Source organism: Silurus aristotelis (genome assembly GCF_946808225.1).
Source record: "Silurus aristotelis genome assembly, chromosome: 3".
Taxonomy (NCBI): Eukaryota; Metazoa; Chordata; class Actinopteri; order Siluriformes; family Siluridae; genus Silurus; species Silurus aristotelis.
Genome location: NC_139576.1, coordinates 967,488 through 989,478, shown reverse-complemented (window position 1 = coordinate 989,478; position 21,991 = coordinate 967,488). Strand labels below are relative to the sequence as shown.

The 21,991-nt window shown below is 44.0% G+C and overlaps 2 protein-coding genes across 3 annotated transcripts; one reads left to right on the top strand and one right to left on the bottom strand.

The window, feature by feature from the left end:
• Positions 1 to 28: 28 nt before the first annotated feature.
• umps (uridine monophosphate synthetase) lies at positions 29 to 10,309 on the bottom strand. Its single transcript, XM_083535976.1, has 6 exons — positions 10,030 to 10,309; positions 9,628 to 9,781; positions 7,731 to 8,399; positions 7,365 to 7,540; positions 3,725 to 3,839; positions 29 to 1,145 (listed from the first exon to the last, which is right to left on the bottom strand). Exons 1-6 carry the CDS (start codon positions 10,219 to 10,221, stop codon positions 973 to 975), a joined length of 1,479 nt encoding a protein of 492 aa, XP_083392102.1. The 5' UTR covers positions 10,222 to 10,309; the 3' UTR covers positions 29 to 972.
• LOC310723214 (alpha-aspartyl dipeptidase) lies at positions 10,170 to 20,262 on the top strand. Of its 2 annotated transcripts, none has more exons than XM_083535978.1 (9): positions 10,170 to 10,309; positions 11,118 to 11,228; positions 14,281 to 14,369; positions 14,518 to 14,592; positions 14,687 to 14,766; positions 14,854 to 15,027; positions 19,521 to 19,580; positions 19,661 to 19,743; positions 20,106 to 20,262. In XM_083535978.1, exons 2-9 carry the CDS (start codon positions 11,134 to 11,136, stop codon positions 20,170 to 20,172), a joined length of 723 nt encoding a protein of 240 aa, XP_083392104.1. In that variant the 5' UTR covers positions 10,170 to 10,309; positions 11,118 to 11,133; the 3' UTR covers positions 20,173 to 20,262. The 2 variants fall into 2 exon arrangements, with proteins under 2 accessions (XP_083392104.1, XP_083392103.1); XM_083535977.1 differs by lacking the exon at positions 10,170 to 10,309 and adding an exon at positions 10,310 to 10,364.
• The last annotated feature ends 1,729 nt before the right edge of the window (positions 20,263 to 21,991 follow it).

Genomic DNA, 21,991 nt, shown 5'->3' with positions numbered 1-21,991 from the left:
TGGAATAAAACACTCAGCGGAACTGCGGAACTGACGTTTATTTATTATTAATAAAAAATTAAAGTGATAATCCCACATCACCACACCTTCACGTCTTCACTGGATTCTTCAACAACCATTTGAACAGATCAGAGCTCTGAATGTGTGAAGTTAGAAACTATTCAGTATCATTTTATGAAAATAAATCAGTAATCTGGTCAATTACATCTCATTCCACACCAAAGCAGAAGATACATTAGGACTTGAACCAACACCTGGGCTGTGTTCCAATACTGTTTCACCTGCTCCCTCATTCACATCTTCACATCAGCTCCAGTGAGCTCATCAGCTAAGGATCTTCATAAACTAGGTAGCACCACAACGTTAGCATGCTAGCAAGACCAGGAAACAGATTAGAGGCAACAGGATAGCATGCATAGCTTGAGAATTAGCTACGTCAAAATTCCTATTTAGCTAATCAGCAAGCTAAATCCACTAGTTATGCTAGTAAGATAAACGCAAATAACCAAGCTAGTTCATAATGCTAAACAACAAACGTTAGCCGGTTAGCATGGTAGCTTTTCCATAAACTAGACAGAAATTAATATGAACACTACACAACACACACTGGTCCTCTAGTACACACTGCAGAGGGATTAGAGAAAGTGAACCAGGGTGCGTTAGGAACAGTATGACAGTCCAGACTTTCAGGATCAGGATTACTGTGAGAATGGGGATTGGAAATGGATCAGGATTATGGATCTGGATTATAACCAAAATTATGAGTGGGATTATAAATTAGAATACTGGATTGGGATCACGGATCGGGATAATAACCAGAATTACACCTGGGATTATGGATTAAGATCATGGTTTGGGATTACAGAGTGGGATTATAGATCGGGATTATGGAAAGAGATTATAACCAGAATTATGACTGGGATAATGAGAATTATAATCGTGATTATGGATTCGAGTCTGAGTTTCTCCTGATCAGGACAGAGCAAGCCTGCTGAGATACGCCTCCCATCCCGCCTTCCTGTACTTCTCCGCTTCACTCCTCCGGTCCAAAGCTGACAAAATTCCTCGTCCAACGATGATGACATCAGTACCTTTAGAGCGAATGACCTCGTCCGGCGTGGTGTACTGCTGCCCGAGGTCGTCTCCTAGGAAACGGAGTATAACAGATTACAGCAGATTTATTTACATTATAGATTATTTACAGTTTTATTACAGAATCATTTCGTATTCGTTTAAAAATAAACCTTTAAAAATATATAATTATCATTAAATCATTATATGAATAAAAAACCTTATATGTGTGTATTTTTGTGTACACTGCATCCTGAAGGTTTTCACAGAGCTTCACTTTTTTCACGTTATGTTAGTTTTATTTCACAATGGATTCAATTTATAATTTTCCTTAGAATTCTACAAGGAAAACGTCACACTGACGAAGTGAAAGAAGTTTGTTTTAAATCTTTGCAATTGTATTAAAAAAAACTATAAATCACATGTACAGAAGTTTCACAGCCTTCACCATGACACTCAAACTGTAGCTCAGGTGCCTCCTGTTTCCACTGATCTTCCGAGATGTTTCTACAACTTGATTGGAGTCCACCTGCAGTAAATTCAGTTGATTGGACATGATTTGGAGATGCACACACACATCTATAGAAGGTCCCACAGTTAACAGTGCGTGTCGGAACACAAACAGGAATTGTCTGTAGACCTCTGAGACAGGATTGTATCGAGACACAGATCTGGGGAAGGAGACAGAAACATTTGCAGCATTAAAAGTCCCATTGAGCACAGTGTCCTCAATCATCTGTAAATGGAAGTAAGAAACCACCAGGACTCTTCCTGGAGCGGAGCCACCAGGCCAAACTGAGAGATCATGGGAGAAGAGCCTTAGTCAGGGAGGTGAACAAGAACTCGATAGTCACTCTGAGTTGATCCAGCATTTCTCTTTGGAGAGAGGAGAACCTTCCAGAAGAACCACCATCTCTGCAGCACTCCACCAATCAGGCCTGTACGGCCTGCTCAACACCTGGCCAATACCATCCCTACAGTGAAGCATGGTGGTGGTGGCAGCATCATGCTGTGGGGATGTTTTACAGCAGCAGAAACTGGAAGACTGGTCAGAATCGAAGGAACAATGAATGCAGCAATGTTCAGATACGTCCTTAATGAAAACCTGCTCCAGAGCTCTCTGGGGCGACGGTTCATCTTCCAACAGGACAAAGACCCTAAACACAGCCATAATAATGAAGGAGTGGCTACAGGACTCTGTGAATGTCCTCGAGTGGCCCAGCCAGAGCCCAGACTTGATCCTGATTGAACATCTCTAAAGATATGAAAATGGCTGTGCACCGATGCTTCCCATCCAACCTAATGCAGCTCGAGAGGTTCAGAGAGAAGAATGTGAGAAACTGCCCAAAAATACATGAGGTCGTAATTGGTGCCAAAGAAGCTTCAACAAAGTATTGAACAAACTTGTGAAGACTCCTGTACATGCGATTTTATTTATTATTTATTTTTAATAAATTTACAAAGATTTTAAACAAACTTCTTTTATGTCGTCATTATGGGGTTTTGTTTGTAGAAATTTGAGGAAATTAATGAATTCAATACATTTAGAAATAAAACTAACAGAATAAAATGTGGAGAAACTGACGCTCTGAATATTTTCCGGGTGTTTATTTGAGGGCTGCAGCTGGATTTTAGTAATCGAGTTTTCTACCAATTATTCCACAGATCAATCAATCAATCGGATAAGAAATCCCACATTTCTGCTGCATCCATTCTGATGCATGTTGTGGGGCTGAAGTGTGAAGCTGTAGGTGTATGAACGAGGCTCCTCTGCTCCATCCGTCTGTTCCGTCTCCTCCAGAGATGAATGTTAGAGTTTTCTCCAGGGATCAGAGACTTTAATACCATGTGATTCTACTGATTGTAGCCTATTTCATGTTCAATGTATAAAACTTTCTGGAGGAAAACAGAGGAAGTGACTTCACCGGATCAGCTGAAAATAAGTCGGAATTCGCAAGAAAAAGTCGGAATTGTGAGAGAACAAAGTCGGAAATCGGCAAACCTTGTTTATTTATGTGGAGGAAACGAGCTTCCATATGGAACTTCTCCTCACCCCTCACTGTTTTAATCCCTGTTCCCTTTATTTTTTTTTTTAATCCTTGTGTAATACTCTTTTTTTATCCTTGTGGGTACTGAAATGTCCAGCCTGCAGTCCAGATCTTTCACACATACAAAACATTTGGCGCATCATAAAGAGGAAGATGCGATAAAGAAGACCTGAGACAGTTGAGCAACTAGAAGCCTGTATTAGACAAGAATGGGAGAACATTCCTAAACTTGAGCAGCTTGTCTCCTCAGTCCCCAGACATGTACAGACTGTTATAAAGAGAAGAGGGGACGCCACACAGTCGAGACACGGCCTTGTCCCAACTTTCTTCAGATGTGTTGATGCCATGAAATTTAAAATCAACTTATTTTCCCCTTAAAATTATAATTTTTTTTCAGTTTAAACATTTGATATGTTGTTAATGTTGTATTTTGAATAAAATATTGACAAAAACATTGACATACATTTCTCAAGAGAAACCTGAAAAAATATATATTTATAGAAATATATTGCCACCTAGTGGTCTGATATTATAGCACACCTGTGACCCAAGAGTGAGAGAGTGTGTGAGTGTGTACTTTATATATAAAATGTGTGTGTGTGTACCTCCACTCTGTAACTGTACACCTGGGGTCATGTGCACATGTTCGGGTTTAGTGCTGACCTTTGACCTACTTATGAACCCGAACACAAAATCTGGGTGTTTGTCCGCCATCTTTACCTGTCCGTGCACACACACACACACACACACACACACACACACACACACACACACACACACACACACACACACACACACACACAAAATACATCAGCTTTATCCAAGAACACTAAAACCCTGGAATATAAAAAATAGTATTGTTACACAGAATGGTGTGTGTGTGTGTGTGTGTGTGTGTTACGCACCGTGGTGTATATGTGGGTGGGTGGGTGTGTGTGTGTTACACACCGTGGTGTTTGTGTGTGTGTATATATATGTGTGTGTGTGTGTGTGTGTGTGTTACACACCGTGGTGTTTGTGTGTATATATGTGTGTGTGTGTGTGTGTGTGTTACACACCGTGGTGAATGTGTGTATATATGTGTGTGTGTGTGTGTGTGTGTGTGTGTGTGTGTGTGTGTGTGTTACACACCGTGGTGTTTGTGTGGCGAACTTCCGGTCTTCGGAAATGAGGAAGTATATATATATATATGTGTGTGTGTGTGTGTGTGTTACACACCGTGGTGTTTGTGTGTATATATATGTGTGTGTGTGTGTGTGTGTGTGTGTGTGTGTGTGTTACACACCGTGGTGAATGTGTGTATATGTGTGTGTGTGTGTGTGTGTGTGTTACACACCGTGGTGTTTGTGTGTATATATGTGTGTGTGTGTGTGTGTGTGTGTGTGTGTGTTACACACCGTGGTGTTTGTGTGTATATATGTGTGTGTGTGTGTGTGTGTGTGTGTGTGTTACACACCGTGGTGTTTGTGTGTATATATGTGTGTGTGTGTGTGTGTGTGTGTGTGTGTGTGTGTGTTACACACCGTGGTGTTTGTGTGTATATATGTGTGTGTGTGTGTGTGTGTGTGTGTTACACACCGTGGTATTTGTGTGTATATATGTGTGTGTGTGTGTTACACACCGTGGTATTTGTGTATATGTGTGTGTGTGTGTGTGTGTGTGTGTGTGTGTGTGTTACACACCGTGGTATTTGTGTGTGTATATATATATGTGTGTGTGTGTGTGTGTTACACACCGTGGTATTTGTGTGTGTATATATATATATATGTGTGTGTGTGTGTGTGTGTGTGTGTTACACACCGTGGTATTTGTGTGTGTATATATATGTGTGTGTGTGTGTGTGTGTGTGTGTGTGTGTTACACACCGTGGTGAATGTGTGTATATGTGTGTGTGTGTGTGTGTTACACACCGTGGTGTTTGTGTGTATATGTGTGTGTGTGTGTGTTACACACCGTGGTGTTTGTGTGTATATGTGTGTGTGTGTGTGTGTTACACACAGTGGTGTTTGTGTGTATATGTGTGTGTGTGTGTGTGTTACACACAGTGGTGTTTGTGTGTATATATGTGTGTGTGTGTGTGTGTGTGTGTGTTACACACCGTGGTGTTTGTGTGTATATATGTGTGTGTGTGTGTGTGTGTGTGTTACACACCGTGGTGTTTGTGTGTATATATGTGTGTGTGTGTGTGTGTTACACACCGTGGTGTTTGTGTGTATATGTGTGTGTGTGTGTGTTACACACCGTGGTGTTTGTGTGTATATGTGTGTGTGTGTGTGTTACACACCGTGGTGTTTGTGTGTATATGTGTGTGTGTGTGTGTTACACACCGTGGTGTTTGTGTGTATATATGTGTGTGTGTGTGTGTGTTACACACCGTGGTGTTTGTGTGTATATATGTGTGTGTGTGTGTGTGTGTGTGTGTGTTACACACCGTGGTGTTTGTGTGTATATATGTGTGTGTGTGTGTGTGTGTGTTACACACCGTGGTGTTTGTGTGTATATATGTGTGTGTGTGTGTGTGTGTGTGTGTGTGTGTTACACACCGTGGTATTTGTGTGTGTGTATATGTGTGTGTGTGTGTGTGTGTTACACACCGTGGTATTTGTGTGTATATATGTGTGTGTGTGTGTGTGTGTGTGTGTGTTACACACCGTGGTATTTGTGTATATATGTGTGTGTGTGTGTGTGTGTGTGTTACACACCGTGGTATTTGTGTGTGTATGTGTTACACACCGTGGTATTTGTGTGTATATATGTGTGTGTGTGTGTGTGTTACACACCGTGGTATTTGTGTATATATGTGTGTGTGTGTGTGTGTGTGTGTGTGTGTGTGTGTGTTACACACCGTGGTATTTGTGTGTGTGTATATATGTGTGTGTGTGTGTGTGTGTGTGTGTTACACACCGTGGTATTTGTGTGTGTGTATATATGTGTGTGTGTGTGTGTGTGTGTTACACACCGTGGTATTTGTGTGTGTATATATATATATATGTGTGTGTGTGTGTGTGTGTGTGTGTTACACACCGTGGTATTTGTGTGTGTATATATATGTGTGTGTGTGTGTGTGTGTGTGTGTGTGTGTTACACACCGTGGTGAATGTGTGTATATGTGTGTGTGTGTGTGTGTTACACACCGTGGTGTTTGTGTGTATATATATATATGTGTGTGTGTGTGTTACACACCGTGGTGTTTGTGTGTATATGTGTGTGTGTGTGTGTTACACACCGTGGTGTTTGTGTGTATATGTGTGTGTGTGTGTGTGTTACACACAGTGGTGTTTGTGTGTATATATGTGTGTGTGTGTGTGTGTGTGTGTGTTACACACCGTGGTATTTGTGTGTATATATGTGTGTGTGTGTGTTACACACCGTGGTATTTGTGTGTGTGTATATATGTGTGTGTGTGTGTGTGTGTGTGTTACACACCGTGGTATTTGTGTGTGTGTATATATGTGTGTGTGTGTGTGTGTGTGTGTGTGTTACACACCGTGGTATTTGTGTGTGTGTATATATGTGTGTGTGTGTGTGTGTGTTACACACCGTGGTATTTGTGTGTGTGTATATATGTGTGTGTGTGTGTATATATGTGTGTGTGTGTGTGTGTGTGTGTGTGTGTGTGTGTGTGTGTGTGTGTTACACACCGTGGTATTTGTGTATATGTGTGTGTGTGTGTGTGTGTGTGTGTGTTACACACCGTGGTATTTGTGTGTGTGTATATATGTGTGTGTGTGTGTGTGTGTGTGTGTGTGTGTGTTACACACCGTGGTATTTGTGTGTGTGTATATATGTGTGTGTGTGTGTGTGTGTGTGTTACACACCGTGGTATTTGTGTGTGTGTATATATGTGTGTGTGTGTGTGTGTGTGTTACACACCGTGGTATTTGTGTGTGTGTATATATGTGTGTGTGTGTGTGTGTGTGTGTTACACACCGTGGTATTTGTGTGTGTGTATATATGTGTGTGTGTGTGTGTGTGTTACACACCGTGGTATTTGTGTGTGTGTATATATGTGTGTGTGTGTGTATATATGTGTGTGTGTGTGTGTGTGTGTGTGTGTGTGTGTGTTACACACCGTGGTATTTGTGTATATGTGTGTGTGTGTGTGTGTGTGTGTGTGTGTTACACACCGTGGTATTTGTGTGTGTATATATGTGTGTGTGTGTGTTACACACCGTGGTATTTGTGTGTGTATATATGTGTGTGTGTGTGTGTGTGTGTGCGTGTGTGTGTGTGTGTGTTACACACCGTGGTGTGTGTGTAATGATCAGTAGTCAGTGCTCCATGTGAGCTCATCTGAGCGATCAGTAAACAACCGTGACCGAGACTCTGCCCCACAGCCTTCAGCCCTACGACCACACCCTCTCCAGGTACAGAGTGAGCGTTCACCATGTGTGACCATGAGGAGATACGATACACACCACCTGGAACGAACACACACACACACACACACACACACACACACACACACACGATACACACACACCTTCATTAGACAGAAACTCATCTTCCTTCCAAATCCTTCCATCTTTCACTCTCTCGCATTCATCCCTTATTTTCACCTTCCCCCGATCCTTCTCTCTCTCTCTCTCTCTCTCTCTCTCTCTCTCTCACCTTGGTACTGGTGTTTGACTGTGTTTCCAATGTCGGCGAACTTCCGGTCTTCGAAAATGAGGAAGTTGTGTTTGTCACTCAGCTCCTTCAGCTTGTTGATGGCGTCAATGCTGAAGTCCTGCAGAACATCTACGTGTGTCTTCATCACACAGATGATCGGCCCGAGCGTCTCTGCCAGCTCCAGCAGCTCGTGTGTGTGTGTGACGTCGGCCGAGACACACAGGTTGGTGCGTTTCTCCTCCATCAGCGTGAACAGACGCTTGGCGATGGGGTGTGTGGAGGAGAGAGCGGCCCGAGCGCTGAAACTCATCTCTCCACTCTCGTTCTTCTTCTCCTCCTTCTCCTTCTCCTCCGGCCTGAACGTCTGGTTCTCCTGGATGAACTTCTCCACGCTGCTGAAGGTCTGCTGGTCGATCCGACCCGCTCGGAGAAGAACGTCCAGGAGCTGAGAGATGGAGATGACGGAGTGGAGAGAGATCCCCTCACTGGACAGTCGCTCTGTTCCGCCCTGCTCACGGTCCAGTAGCACCACGGCGTCAGTGACCTTTAACCCCTGAGCTTGAAGCTCCCGTGCAGTTTCCAGGACGCTGCCGCCACTCGTCACCACGTCCTCCACAATCAAACAGACCTCACCTGGACACACCGTGCCCTCGATCAGACGCTTCGTACCTGCAACACAAATGCTGGTCAGGACCGAGTTTAAAACCGAGTCACTGGGTCAGAGACTGAGTCAGGTAATCAGAGAGCGAGTCAGTCGGTCAGAGAGCGAGACAGTCGGTCAGATTGAGTCAGAGAGCGAGTCAGTGGGACAGACTGAGTCAGAGAGCGAGACAGTCGGTCAGATTGAGTCAGAGAGCGAGACAGTCGGTCAGATTGAGTCAGAGAGCGAGTCAGTGGGACAGACTGCGTCAGAGAGCGAGTCAGTGGTCAGACTGAGTCAGAGAGCGAGTCAGTGGTCAGACTGAGTCAGAGAGCGAGTCAGTGGTCAGACTGAGTCAGAGAGCGAGTCAGTGGTCAGACTGAGTCAGAGAGCGAGTCAGTGGTCAGACTGAGTCAGAGAGCGAGTCAGTGGTCAGACTGAGTCAGAGAGCGAGTCAGTGGGACAGACTGAGTCAGAGAGCGAGTCAGTGGGACAGACTGAGTCAGAGAGCGAGTCAGTGGTCAGATTGAGTCAGAGAGCGAGTCAGTGGTCAGATTGAGTCAGAGAGCGAGTCAGTGGTCAGATTGAGTCAGAAAACGAGTCAGTTGGTCAGACTGAGTCAGAGAGCGAGTCAGTGGGACAGACTGAGTCAGAGAGCGAGTCAGTGGGACAGACTGAGTCAGAGAGCGAGTCAGTGGTCAGATTGAGTCAGAAAACGAGTCAGTTGGTCAGACTGAGTCAGAGAGCGAGTCAGTTGGTCAGACTGAGTCAGAGAGCGAGTCAGTGGGACAGACTGAGTCAGAGAGCGAGTCAGTGGGACAGACTGAGTCAGAGAGCGAGTCAGTGGTCAGATTGAGTCAGAGAGCGAGTCAGTGGTCAGACTGAGTCAGAGAGCGAGTCAGTGGTCAGACTGAGTCAGAGAGCGAGTCAGTGGGACAGACTGAGTCAGAGAGCGAGTCAGTGGTCAGATTGAGTCAGAAAACGAGTCAGTTGGTCAGACTGAGTCAGAGAGCGAGTCAGTTGGTCAGACTGAGTCAGAGAGCGAGTCAGTGGGACAGAGCGAGTCAGAGAGCGAGTCAGTGGGACAGAGCGAGTCAGAGAGCAAGTCAGTGGTCAGATTGAGTGAGAGACCGAGTCAGTGGGACAGAGCAAGTCAGAGCGAGTCAGTGAGACAGAGCGAGTCAGTGGAACAGATTGAGTCAGAGAGCGAGTCAGTGCAGTACACTCCCCTGCTCGGTATGAAGGACGGTTGATTACCGTAATCTTTAGCCTCTTTGCGGCGGATGAGCATGGGGTATCTGTGGGTGGAGGAGATGATGGTGGCCAGAGGCAGAGCAGTGTACGGAACTCCACACACACTGTGGAACTTCACTCCAGCTTCCACAGCACGCTGATGGAGCAGCACGGAAACCTTGGGGGGGGGGGGGGGGGGGTTTGATTAAATCAGGTCTGAGATCAATAAATACAATCTACTGATTTCAGCATTAAACTAAAACTCACTCCAAACTTTTATATTATTTTAATAACTCGATGTCAAAATAAATTACATATTTAAATCAAATTATGAAAATAAAACGCTAAAAATAAACCACATTAAATTACAATCAAACGTGCTAAAAAAAATTAAATTAAATTATCACGCGCACACGCACGTGTTACCTGGTTAATCAGATCCGGGTGGGACACGATCACGCGCAGGTCGAAGTAAACCGGGGAGTTCAGACCGCTCTTTAGTGTGAAGCTTCCGAACTTCACCGCCTGGATCTCCTGCAGCTTCAGGACCAGACTCTCCACCGCGGGTTCCATCCTGATCTCGATCCTGCTCCTGATCTCGCTCCTGCTGCGGAACATGTGCAAAACTCCCGCGGTCACAGACCTTCACTTCCGGGGTGACGCTGTCATCTGCACTCTCCGCAATCCTGCATCCCCTCTGCTTCCGGTATGGTGAACAGTCCTACACTGTTACAGCTATTTATGTGCCTGATGTTTTGGAGGTTGAGTAAAATAACAAATAAACAAATAAACAAATGAATAAATAAATAAATAAATAGCTTTATTAGTTCTCACACTAACAATATTCCTAGTAACCATTTAAACAGTATAGTTTTTTATTTAATAAAGAAACACCTTAATTTAATTAGAATATATATATATATATATATATATATATATATATATATATATATATAAAAATACACACTATATATAATATTTTAGTTTTTTTATTATTTTATATTTTATTTTATATATTTTATTTGTGATCAGGCGGATTTTCGGTCAGTGTGTGTGGGGTCCTTCAGTTCAGGATGCGGAATTTTTTTTTTTTACTTTAAAATAAATTCTAAAATATTTTACATGTCGGATTTTTATTAAGGATTTATTTATTTACGTTTAAATTTCAGTGTAACAGTAAAACGTGCTTTTAATTATAATAAAATAATTGTAATAATTAATATTTACACACACACACACACACACACACACACACACACACACACACAGTGTGTAGAGATCAGATGTTTGATCTTTGACCCTGAGGGTGTAAATGATGAGATAAATCTCAGTGTACATGCTGTAATCTAATCTCCACTCCTGGGTAAAGATCAGACCGAGTCAGCACTGAGATCACTTCCCCTTTCCTCATCATGAGCTTCTGATCCTCATTTACTTCTCCTTTGATCCACTCATATTCTCCTGTATTCATCTACCAACATCTCCTCCTGTTCCTCCTCCTGTTCCTCCTGCAGGCTCGGTGTTGTGATCATGCCCAGGCGTCTCCTGCTGGTGTCCAACTCCACACTGTATGGTGGAGGATATCTCCAACACTGTCAACACAACATCACTGACTTCCTGGGAAAGTAAGTGTCTTCACTCGTCTACTCATTTCTGGATTCAAAGGTTGCTTATGACAAACATGAACCTTCGTGCTGCCAAAGCAGAGAACATACAGATACATAACACCAGAAATTACAACAAACTATAATATTTATAATAACAATATAATAAAAATATGGAGTTTTCAAATAAAAACAGGACGTTAGAATAAATGAGAGGTTTTAATACTAAAGGTAAGTAAATGTATATATAAGTGTCGGGGTTTTGTTTGATGTAAAATTAATAACAATATAATAAAACAAATATTTATAAAAATGATTAATTACAGTGTCCAGTCTCCAGTGTTCAGTCTACATGACTGCTCCTGGATGTGTCTAAATTACTAAACAGCGCCCTCTACTGATAAGGGTGTACGAAGGTTGTGTGAGAGTTGTATGAAGGGTGTATGTAGGTTGTGTATGTAGTGTGTGAGAGTTGTATGAAGGGTGTATGTAGGTTGTGTGAGGAGTGTGTGAGAGTTGTCTGAAGGGTGTATGTAGGTAGTGTGAGGAGTGTGTGAGAGTTGTTTGAAGGGTGTATGTAGGTTGTGTGAGGAGTGTGTGAGAGTTGTATGAAGGGTGTATGTAGGTTGTGTGAGGAGTGTGTGAGAGTTGTATGAAGGGTGTATGAAGGTTGTGTGAGGAGTGTGTGAGAGTTGTATGAAGGGTGTATGTAGGTTGTGTGAGGAGTGTGTAAGTGTTGTATGAAGGGTGTATGAAGGTTGTGTGAGGAGTGTGTGAGAGTTGTATGAAGGGTGTATGTAGGTTGTGTGAGGAGTGTGTAAGAGTTGTATGAAGGGTGTATGTAGGTTGTGTGAGGAGTGTGTGAGAGTTGTATAAAGGGTGTATGTAGGTTGTGTGAGGAGTGTGTAAGAGTTGTATGAAGGGTGTATGTAGGTTGTGTATGGAGTGTGTAAGTGTTGTATGAAGGCTGTATGTAGGTTGTGAGAGGAGTGTGTAAGAGTTGTATGAAGGGTGTATGTAGGTTGTGTGAGGAGTGTGTAAGTGTTGTATGAAGGTTGTGTGAGGAGTGTGTAAGTGTTGTATGAAGGGTGTATGTAGGTTGTGTGAGGAGTGTGTAAGTGTTGTATGAAGGGTGTATGTAGGTTGTGTGAGAGTTGTATGAAGGGTGTATGTAGGTTGTGTGAGGAGTGTGTAAGAGTTGTATGAAGGGTGTATGAAGGTTGTGTGAGGAGTGTGTAAGAGTTGTATGAAGGGTGTATGAAGGTTGTGTGAGGAGTGTGTGAGTTGTATGAAGGGTGTATGTAGGTTGTGTGAGGAGTGTGTAAGAGTTGTATGAAGGGTGTATGAAGGTTGTGTGAGGAGTGTGTAAGAGTTGTATGAAGGGTGTATGAAGGTTGTGTGAGGAGTGTGTGGGTTGTATGAAGGGTGTATGAAGGTTGTGTGAGGAGTGTGTGAGTTGTATGAAGGGTGTATGTAGGTTGTGTGAGGAGTGTGTGAGAGTTGTATGAAGGGTGTATGTAGGTTGTGTGAGGAGTGTGTAAAAGTTGTATGAAGGGTGTATGCAGGTTGTGTGAGGAGTGTGTGAGAGTTTCATGAAGGGTGTATGTAGGTTGTGTGAGGAGTGTGTAAGAGTTGTATGAAGGGTGTATGTAGGTTGTGTGAGGAGTGTGTGAAAGTTGTATGAAGGGTGTATGTAGGTTGTGTAAGGAGTGTGTAAGTGTTGTATGAAGGCTGTATGTAGGTTGTGAGAGGAGTGTGTAAGAGTTGTATGAAGGGTGTATGTAGTGTGTAAGAGTTGTATGAAGGGTGTATGTAGGTTGTGTGAGGAGTGTGTGAGAGTTGTATGAAGGGTGTATGTAGGTTGTGTGAGGAGTGTGTGAGAGTTGTATGAAGGGTGTATGTAGGTTGTGTGAGGAGTGTGTGAGAGTTGTATGAAGGGTGTATGTAGGTTGTGTGAGGAGTGTGTAAGAGTTGTATGAAGGGTGTATGAAGGTTGTGTGAGGAGTGTGTAAGAGTTGTATGAAGGGTGTATGTAGGTTGTGTGAGGAGTGTGTAAGATTTGTATGAAGTGTGTAAGTGTTGTATGAAGGTTGTATGTAGGATGTGAGGAGTGTGTAAGTGTTGTATGAAGAGTCTATGTAGGTTGTGTGAGGAGTGTGTAAGAGTTGTATGAAGGGTGTATGAAGGTTGTGTGAGGAGTGTGTAAGAGTTGTATGAAGGGTGTATGTAGGTTGTGTATGTAGTGTGTGAGAGTTGTATGAAGGGTGTATGTAGGTTGTGTGAGGAGTGTGTAAGAGTTGTATGAAGGGTGTATGTAGGTTGTGTGAGGAGTGTGTAAGAGTTGTATGAAGGGTGTATGTAGGTTGTGTATGTAGTGTGTGAGAGTTGTATGAAGGGTGTATGTAGGTTGTGTGAGGAGTGTGTAAGAGTTGTATGAAGGGTGTATGTAGGTTGTGTGAGGAGTGTGTAAGAGTTGTATGAAGGGTGTATGTAGGTTGTGTATGTAGTGTGTGAGAGTTGTATGAAGGGTGTATGTAGGTTGTGTGAGGAGTGTGTAAGAGTTGTATGAAGGGTGTATGTAGGTTGTGTGAGGAGTGTGTAAGTGTTGTATGAAGGCTGTATGTAGGTTGTGAGACGAGTGTGTAAGAGTTGTATGAAGGGTGTATGTAGGTTGTGTGAGGAGTGTGTAAGAGTTGTATGAAGGGTGTATGTAGGTTGTGTGAGGAGTGTGTAAGTGTTGTATGAAGGCTGTATGTAGGTTGTGAGAGGAGTGTGTAAGAGTTGTATGAAGGGTGTATGTAGGTTGTGTGAGGAGTGTGTAAGAGTTGTATGAAGGGTGTATGAAGGTTGTGTGAGGAGTTTGTAAGATTTGTATGAAGGTTGTATGAAGGGTATATGAGGAAGGGTGTATGTAGGTTGTGTAAGGGGTTTGTGTTTGTTTGTGTGTGTGGTGGTTGTGTGAGGAGTGTGTAAGTGTTGTATGAAGGGTGTATGATGGTTGTGTAAGGGGTTGTGTTTGTGTGTGTGTGTGTGGTGGTTGTGAGTTGTGTAGTGACAGTGCTGTGTGTGTCAGACAGGTGAAGAGGATCCTGTTTATCCCATACGCACTACATGATCATGATAAATACACCAAGACGGCCAGACAGGAGCTGAACAGCCTGGGTTTGAATCTTCTCTGTGCTTTAACACTATGATCTATTTAATTACCTACTGAAGTATCTATTCATCAAATTCCTGTATATATGTGTGTGTGTGTTTGTGTGTGTGTGTGTGTGTGTGTGTGTGTGTGTGTGTGTGTGTGTGTCTTTAGGTTATGAGGTAGACAGTGTTCATGAGGCTGCAGACCCTGTCGGGGCCGTGCGCAAAGCCGAAGCCATATTCATCGGTGAGTCCCATGATACATGTTTAATTCCATTTCCTCTTATTTATATAGTACCAACACGTGTGTGTGTGTGTGTGTGTGTGTCTGTGTGTGTGAGGTGGAGGAAACACGTTCCGTCTGCTCAAAGCTCTCTACGATAACAACCTGGTGAATGAAATTAGGAAAAGAGTGCTTCAGGTACATACACAATACAACACACTGTGTATTACTGTTCAAACTGTGTGTAAGTGTGTGTGTGTGTGTGTGTGTGTGTGTGTGTTACAGGATGGAATTCCATACCTGGGATCAAGTGCTGGCACTAACGTAGCCACTGTTAGCATTAACACCACTAATGACATGCCCATCGTTTACCCACCCAGCTTCAATGCCATCGGCCTCGTCCCATTCAACATCAACCCTCACTACCTGGACCCCGACCCCAACAGCAGGCACATGGGGGTGAGTCTGAGTTTTATACTTCACTTCACCTACCATGCCCACTCCCACTCCGGATCACTTTATATACGCCCACTCCCACTGCGAACCACTTTATACAGTGAGGAAAATAAGTATTTGAACACGCTGCTATTTTGCAAGTTCTCCCACTTAGAAATCATGGAGGGTCTGAAATTGTCATCGTAGGTGCATGTCCACTGTGAGAGACATAATCTAAAAAAAAAAAATCCAGAAATCACAATGTATGATTTTTTTTAACTATTTATTTGTATGATACAGCTGCAAATAAGTATTTGAACACCTGAGAAAGTCAATGTTAATATTTGGTACAGGAGCCTTTGTTTGCAATTACAGAGGTCAAACGTTTCCTGTAGTTTTTCACCAGGTTTGCACACACTGCAGGAGGGATTTTGGCCCACTCCTCCACACAGATCTTCTCTAGATCAGTCAGGTTTCTGGCCTGTCGCTGAGAAACACGGAGTTTGAGCTCCCTCCAAAGATTCTCTATTGGGTTTAGGTCTGGAGACTGGCTAGGCCACGCCAGAACCTTGATATGCTTCTTACAGAGCCACTCCTTGGTTATCCTGACTGTGTGCTTCGGGTCATTGTCATGTTGGAAGACCCAGCCTCGACCCATCTTTAATGCTCTAACTGAGGGAAGGAGGTTGTTCCCCAAAATCTTGCAATACATGGCCCCGGTCATCCTCTCCTTAATACAGTGCAGTCGCCCTGTCCCATGTGCAGAAAAGCACCCCCAAAGCATGATGCTACCACCCCCATGCTTCACAGTAGGGATGTGTTCTTGAGATGGTACTTATCATTCTTCTTCCTCCAAACACGTTTAGTGGAATTATGACCCAAAAGTTCCCCATGACTCCTCTGGATCATCCAAATGGTCATTGGCAAACTTAAGACGTGCCTGGACATGTGCTGGTTTAAGCAGGGGAACCTTCCGTGCCATGCATGATTTCAAACCATAACGTCTTAGTGTATTACCAACTGTAACTTTGTAACGGTGGTCCCAGCTCTTTTCAGGTCATTGACCAGCTCCTCCTGTGTAGTTCTGGGCTGATTTCTCACCTTCCTTAGGATCATTGAGACCCCACGAGGTGAGGTCTTGCATGGAGCCCCAGTCCGAGGGAGATTGACAGTCATGTTTAGCTTCTTCCATTTTCTAATGATTGCTCCAACAGTGGACCTTTTTTCACCAAGCTGCTTGGCAATTTCCCCGTAGCCCTTTCCAGCCTTGTGGAGGTGTACAATTTTGTCTCTAGTGTCTTTGGACAGCTCTTTGGTCTTGGCCATGTTTGTAGTTGGATTCTTACTGATTGTATGGGGTGGACAGGTGTCTTTATGCAGCGAACAACCTCAAACAGGTGCATCTAATTTAGGATAATAAATGTAGTGGAGGTGGACATTTTGAAGGCAGACTAACAGGTCTTTGAAGGTCAGAATTCTAGCTGATAGACAGGTGTTCAAATACTTATTTGCAGCTGTATCATACAAATAAATAGTTTAAAAATCATATATTGTGATTTCTGTTTTTATTTTTTTAGATTATGTCTCTCACAGTGGACCTACGATGACAATTTCAGACCCCGCCATGATTTCTAAGTGGGAGAACTTGCAAAATAGCAGGGTGTTTAAATACTTATTTTCCTCACTGTATACGCCCACTCCCACTGCGAACCACTTTATATACGCCCACTCCCACTGCGGAGCACTTTATATACGCCCACTCCCACTGCGAACCACTTTATATACGCCCACTCCCACTGCGGATCACTTTATATACGCCCACTCCCACTGCGAACCACTTTATATACGCCCACTCCCACTGCGGATCACTTTATATACGCCCACTCCCACTGCGGATCACTTTATATAAGCCCACTCCCACTGCGGACCACTTTATATACGCCCACTCCCACTCCGGATCACTTTATATACGCCCACTCCCACTCCGGATCACTTTATATACGCCCACTCCCACTGCACATCACTTTATATACGCCCACTCCCACTGCGCATCACTTTATATACGCCCACTCCCACTCCTGATCACTTTATATAAGCCCACTCCCACTGCGGCCCACTTTATATACACCCACTGCGAACCAATTTATTTATGCCCACTCCCACTGCGGATCACTTTATATACCCCCACTCCCACTGCGAACCACTTTATATACGCCCACTCCCACTGCGGATCACTTTATATACGCCCACTCCCACTGCGGATCACTTTATATAAGCCCACTCCCACTGCGGACCACTTTATATACGCCCACTCCCACTGCGGACCACTTTATATACGCCCACTCCCACTCCGGATCACTTTATATACGCCCACTCCCACTGCGCATCACTTTATATACGCCCACTCCCACTGCGCATCACTTTATATACGCCCACTCCCACTGCGCATCACTTTATATACGCCCACTCCCACTCCTGATCACTTTATATAAGCCCACTCCCACTGCGGCCCACTTTATATACACCCACTGCGAACCAATTTATTTATGCCCACTCCCACTGCGAACCACTTTATATACGCCCACTCCCACTGCGGCGCACTTTATATATGCCCACTCACTCTGCGGATCACTTTTTTATATGCCCACTCCCACTCCTGATCACTTTATATACACCCACTGCGAACCACTTAATATATGCCCACTCCCACTGCGAACCACTTTATATACGCCCACTCCCACTGCGGATCACTTTATATACGCCCACTCCCACTGCGGATCACTTTATATACGCCCACTCCCACTGCGGACCACTTTATATAAGCCCACTCCCACTGCGGACCACTTTATATACGCCCACTTCCACTGCGGATCACTTTATATACGCCCACTTCCACTGCGGATCACTTTATATACGCCCACTCCCACTGCGGCGCACTTTATATACGCCCACTCACTCTGCGGATCACTTTTTTATACGCCCACTCCCACTCCTGATCACTTTATATACACCCACTGCGAACCACTTAATATATGCCCACTCCCACTGCGAACCACTTTATATACGCCCACTCCCACTGCGGATCACTTTATATACTCCCACTCCCACTGCGGATCACTTTATATACGCCCACTCCCACTGCGGATCACTTTATATACGCCCACTTCCACTGCGGATCACTTTATATACGCCCACTCCCACTGCGGAGCACTTTATTTACGCCCACTCCCACTGCGGAGCACTTTATATACGCCCACTCCCACTGCGGAGCACTTTAGATCACTTTATATACGCCCACTCCCACTGCGGATCACTTTATATACGCCCACTCCCACTGCGGAGCACTTTATATACGCCCACTCCCACTGCGGACCACTTTATATACGCCCACTCCCACTGCGGAGCACTTTATTTACGCCCACTCCCACTGCGGAGCACTTTATATACGCCCACTCCCACTGCGGAGCACTTTAGATCACTTTATATACGCCCACTTCCACTGCGGATCACTTTATATACGCCCACTCCCACTGCGGATCACTTTATATACGCCCACTCCCACTGCGGAGCACTTTATATACGCCCACTCCCACTGCGGAGCACTTTATATACGCCCACTCCCACTGCGAACCACTTTATATACGCCCACTCCCACTGCGGATCACTTTATATACGCCCACTCCCACTGCGGATCACTTTATATACGCCCACTCCCACTGCGGATCACTTTATATACGCCCACTCCCACTGCGGATCACTTTATATACGCCCACTCCCACTGCGGATCACTTTATATACGCCCACTCCCACTGCGGATCACTTTATATACGCCCACTCCCACTGCGGATCACTTTATATACGCCCACTCCCACTGCGGATCACTTTATATACGCCCACTCCCACTGCGGATCACTTTATATACGCCCACTCCCACTGCGGATCACTTTATATACGCCCACTCCCACTGCGGACCACTTTATATACGCCCACTCCCACTGCAAACCACTTTATATACGCCCACTCCCACTGCGGATCACTTTATATACGCCCACTCCCACTGCGGACCACTTTATATACGCCCACTCCCACTGCGGACCACTTTATATACGCCCACTCCCACTGCGGACCACTTTATATACGCCCACTCCCACTGCGGACCACTTTATATACGCCCACTCCCACTGCGGACCACTTTATATACGCCCACTCCCACTGCGGACCACTTTATATACGCCCACTCCCACTGCGGATCACTTTATATACGCCCACTCCCACTGCGGACCACTTTATATACGCCCACTCCCACTCCGGATCACTTTATATACGCCCACTCCCACTGCGGATCACTTTATATACGCCCACTCCCACTGCAAACCACTTTATATACGCCCACTCCCACTCCGGATCACTTTATATACAATAAATATTTTAACAATATAAAAGTATAATCTAAACAAATAAACATGTATGTACTGTAAAAATACATTTCCTGTGTGTGTGTGTGTGTGTGTGTGTAGGAAACACGTGAGCAAAGAATCACTCAGTATCATGAGGAGCTGAACACACCATGTGTGCTGGTAAGTATGTCTTTACGGTGACACACACACACACACACACACACACCAAGAGACTGTAACACTGTGAGATGTGTATTCAGGGTCTGAGGGAAGGGTCCATGCTGCTGGTGGAAGGAAACAATGCCACGTTACTCGGCACTACCAACGCTCGACTCTTCCAGAGGTAACGCTCCAGTTTAAACACCAAAAATCCCCACACGCTGAGGAACCTTTAGCTGACCAGTCATCAGGTGTTATAGACACTGAGGAGCTCAGAGGAGAAACATGGAACCTTTATAGAGAGAAAGTCATGAGAGGAAACCATACAGGTGCACACAATAGCACAGGACATGAAGAAGCAGTATGAATGGTGAATGGTGAAGTGACAAACACATCTGTTCCAAATAAACACTCATTGTGAAAAGTCATTTTAACACCATAAACACTCAGTTACATTTATCTCTTTAGAAATATATTTATCATCTCTTTATCTCTATAAACAGACACTGACATTCAGTAACGTAAAGACGTTTCTGTGTTCCACAGGGGAAAGGAGACAAGCGAGCATCAACCTGGGAGTGATCTGAGTTTTTTACTGTCTGATGATCAGTAACGGAGTGATGAGAGACAGTAACACTGCATCAGAATATAAAAACAATCTGAAAACAACCACATCTGTAATAAAATCAGTTCTTTAAATCCACCTGCCTGAGTCTCAATACCTCCTACACCAGAAGACTGAATTCAAGGCTAAAAAAGGAATGTATTAATAATGAATAAAATATTCTCTGCTCTCATTCTGCAGACACTGAGGATTTGATCAGACCCAAAGTCCCACTGCAACAACATGACATTCTCTGCTGCTGTTACTGCGGTGGTCATGTGACTAATGTGACGATTAACCACTGATATACAATTAAATATTATTAAACAGATGATTCCTAATTAAAAGCTTTAGTTTACGGCTACAGGATTGTGATGAAACCTTCCATTTATATTAGAATGTGTTTCCTGATGAAGGAGCTGCAGGACGTCTATAACAATTTACTTTTTTAACTCTGCCTCCTTTTTATTATTTACAACCAAAATCCTTGAGTTTGGCCTCGTTTTGAACATATTTGCATTGGGGGAAAAAAAAGATTTATTTACATATAATTATTAGTAGATGCGCTATACTTTGATTATTTAAAAAATTGGGCAATACGATGTCGAGGCTGTGAGAAGATCGGTATCACCCTGAAACTGAGTTACAGTACAGTAGTCACGGTCATACTGAGATTTCTGAGACGGGTTCCACTCAGAACAAACCTCACAAGAGTCTATGCATGGGCATCATCCCAGAAGGAGCCTCTTCTGAAGCTGCTCACAAGAAAACCCCACAAACAGTTTGCTGAAGACGACCTGACCAAAAGCATGAGATGAAGATATACTTGTTCGGCTCAGATGATGTCCAGTGTGTGAGGTGACGCCCTGGTGAGGAGAACCAAGATAATTGTGTCTTGTCTACAATAAAGCATGGTGGTGGCAGCATCATGGTCTGGGAAACATGGATTCCAACATGTACTGTAAGACCCCAAACACACCACCAAGATGAAACTGCCTTGCTGAGGAAGCTGAAGGTGATGGAGTGGTCAAGTACGTCTTCAGACCTGAACCCTATTGAGAACCTGTGGGCTTCAAGCAGAAGGTGAACATCCAGCAGCTCTGTGATGCAGCTCTGTGATGTGATTATGGAGGAGTGGAAGAGGATCCCAGCAACAACCTGTGCAGCTCTGGTGATTTCACACCCAGGAGGATTAAAGCAGTGCTGGAGAACGATATTCACACTTTACACACACTTTACACACACGTTCACTGAGGGTGTACATTTACAGCATTTAGCAGACGCCCTTATCCAGAGCGACGTACAAAAGTGCTGTGAGTCTGTAGTAATGAATAAATCTACACTGTACACCAGATTACACACTCAATATAAATATAACTCTTGAATTCTACAAACTTGGAAAGTGCTCATTCAAGTGTTTCAGGAAGATGAAGGTCTTCAGTCGTCGCTTGAAGATAGTCAGAGACTCTGCTGTTCAGACATCTAGAGGAAGTTCATTCCACCACCTCGGTGCCAGAACAGAGAAGAATCTTGAAGTGTACTTACCTCTCATTCTGAGAGAAGGTGGTACCAATGGAGCAGTGCTGGAGGATCTCAGACAGCGTGGTGCAGTGCGAGATGTGATGAGGTTGGACTCACTTTTGTTGCAGTTATTTAGTCAATAATGTCTATGTGTATGTTGTTCTTTTTAGAGGACAGTAAATCTGTACTGCTACACAAACTGCACACTGACACTCTAAAATAAAATAAAATATATTCATGCTTCATTTTTATAGTTTTCTATCTATATGAAAATAAAGATATGCTCTAGTTGATCAGTAAGGATGGA

Bases quoted from the DNA above. Each gene is read 5' to 3' on its own strand.
- umps (XM_083535976.1), bottom strand. From the start codon at position 10,221: ATGTTCCGCAGCAGGAGCGAGATCAGGAGCAGGATCGAGATCAGGATG. The intron at 9,782-10,029 runs GTAACACGTGCG...CCCCCCCCCAAG, and splicing joins ACCCGGATCTGATTAACCAG to GTTTCCGTGCTGCTCCATCA. The intron at 1,146-3,724 runs GTACACACACAC...TCCGTTTCCTAG, and splicing joins TGTACAGTTACAGAGTGGAG to GAGACGACCTCGGGCAGCAG.
- LOC310723214 (XM_083535977.1), top strand. From the start codon at position 10,312: ATGGTGAACAGTCCTACACTGTTACAGCTATTTATGTGCCTGATGTTT. The intron at 11,229-14,280 runs GTAAGTGTCTTC...TGTGTGTGTCAG, and splicing joins ATCACTGACTTCCTGGGAAA to ACAGGTGAAGAGGATCCTGT. The intron at 19,744-20,105 runs GTAACGCTCCAG...TGTGTTCCACAG, and splicing joins AACGCTCGACTCTTCCAGAG to GGGAAAGGAGACAAGCGAGC.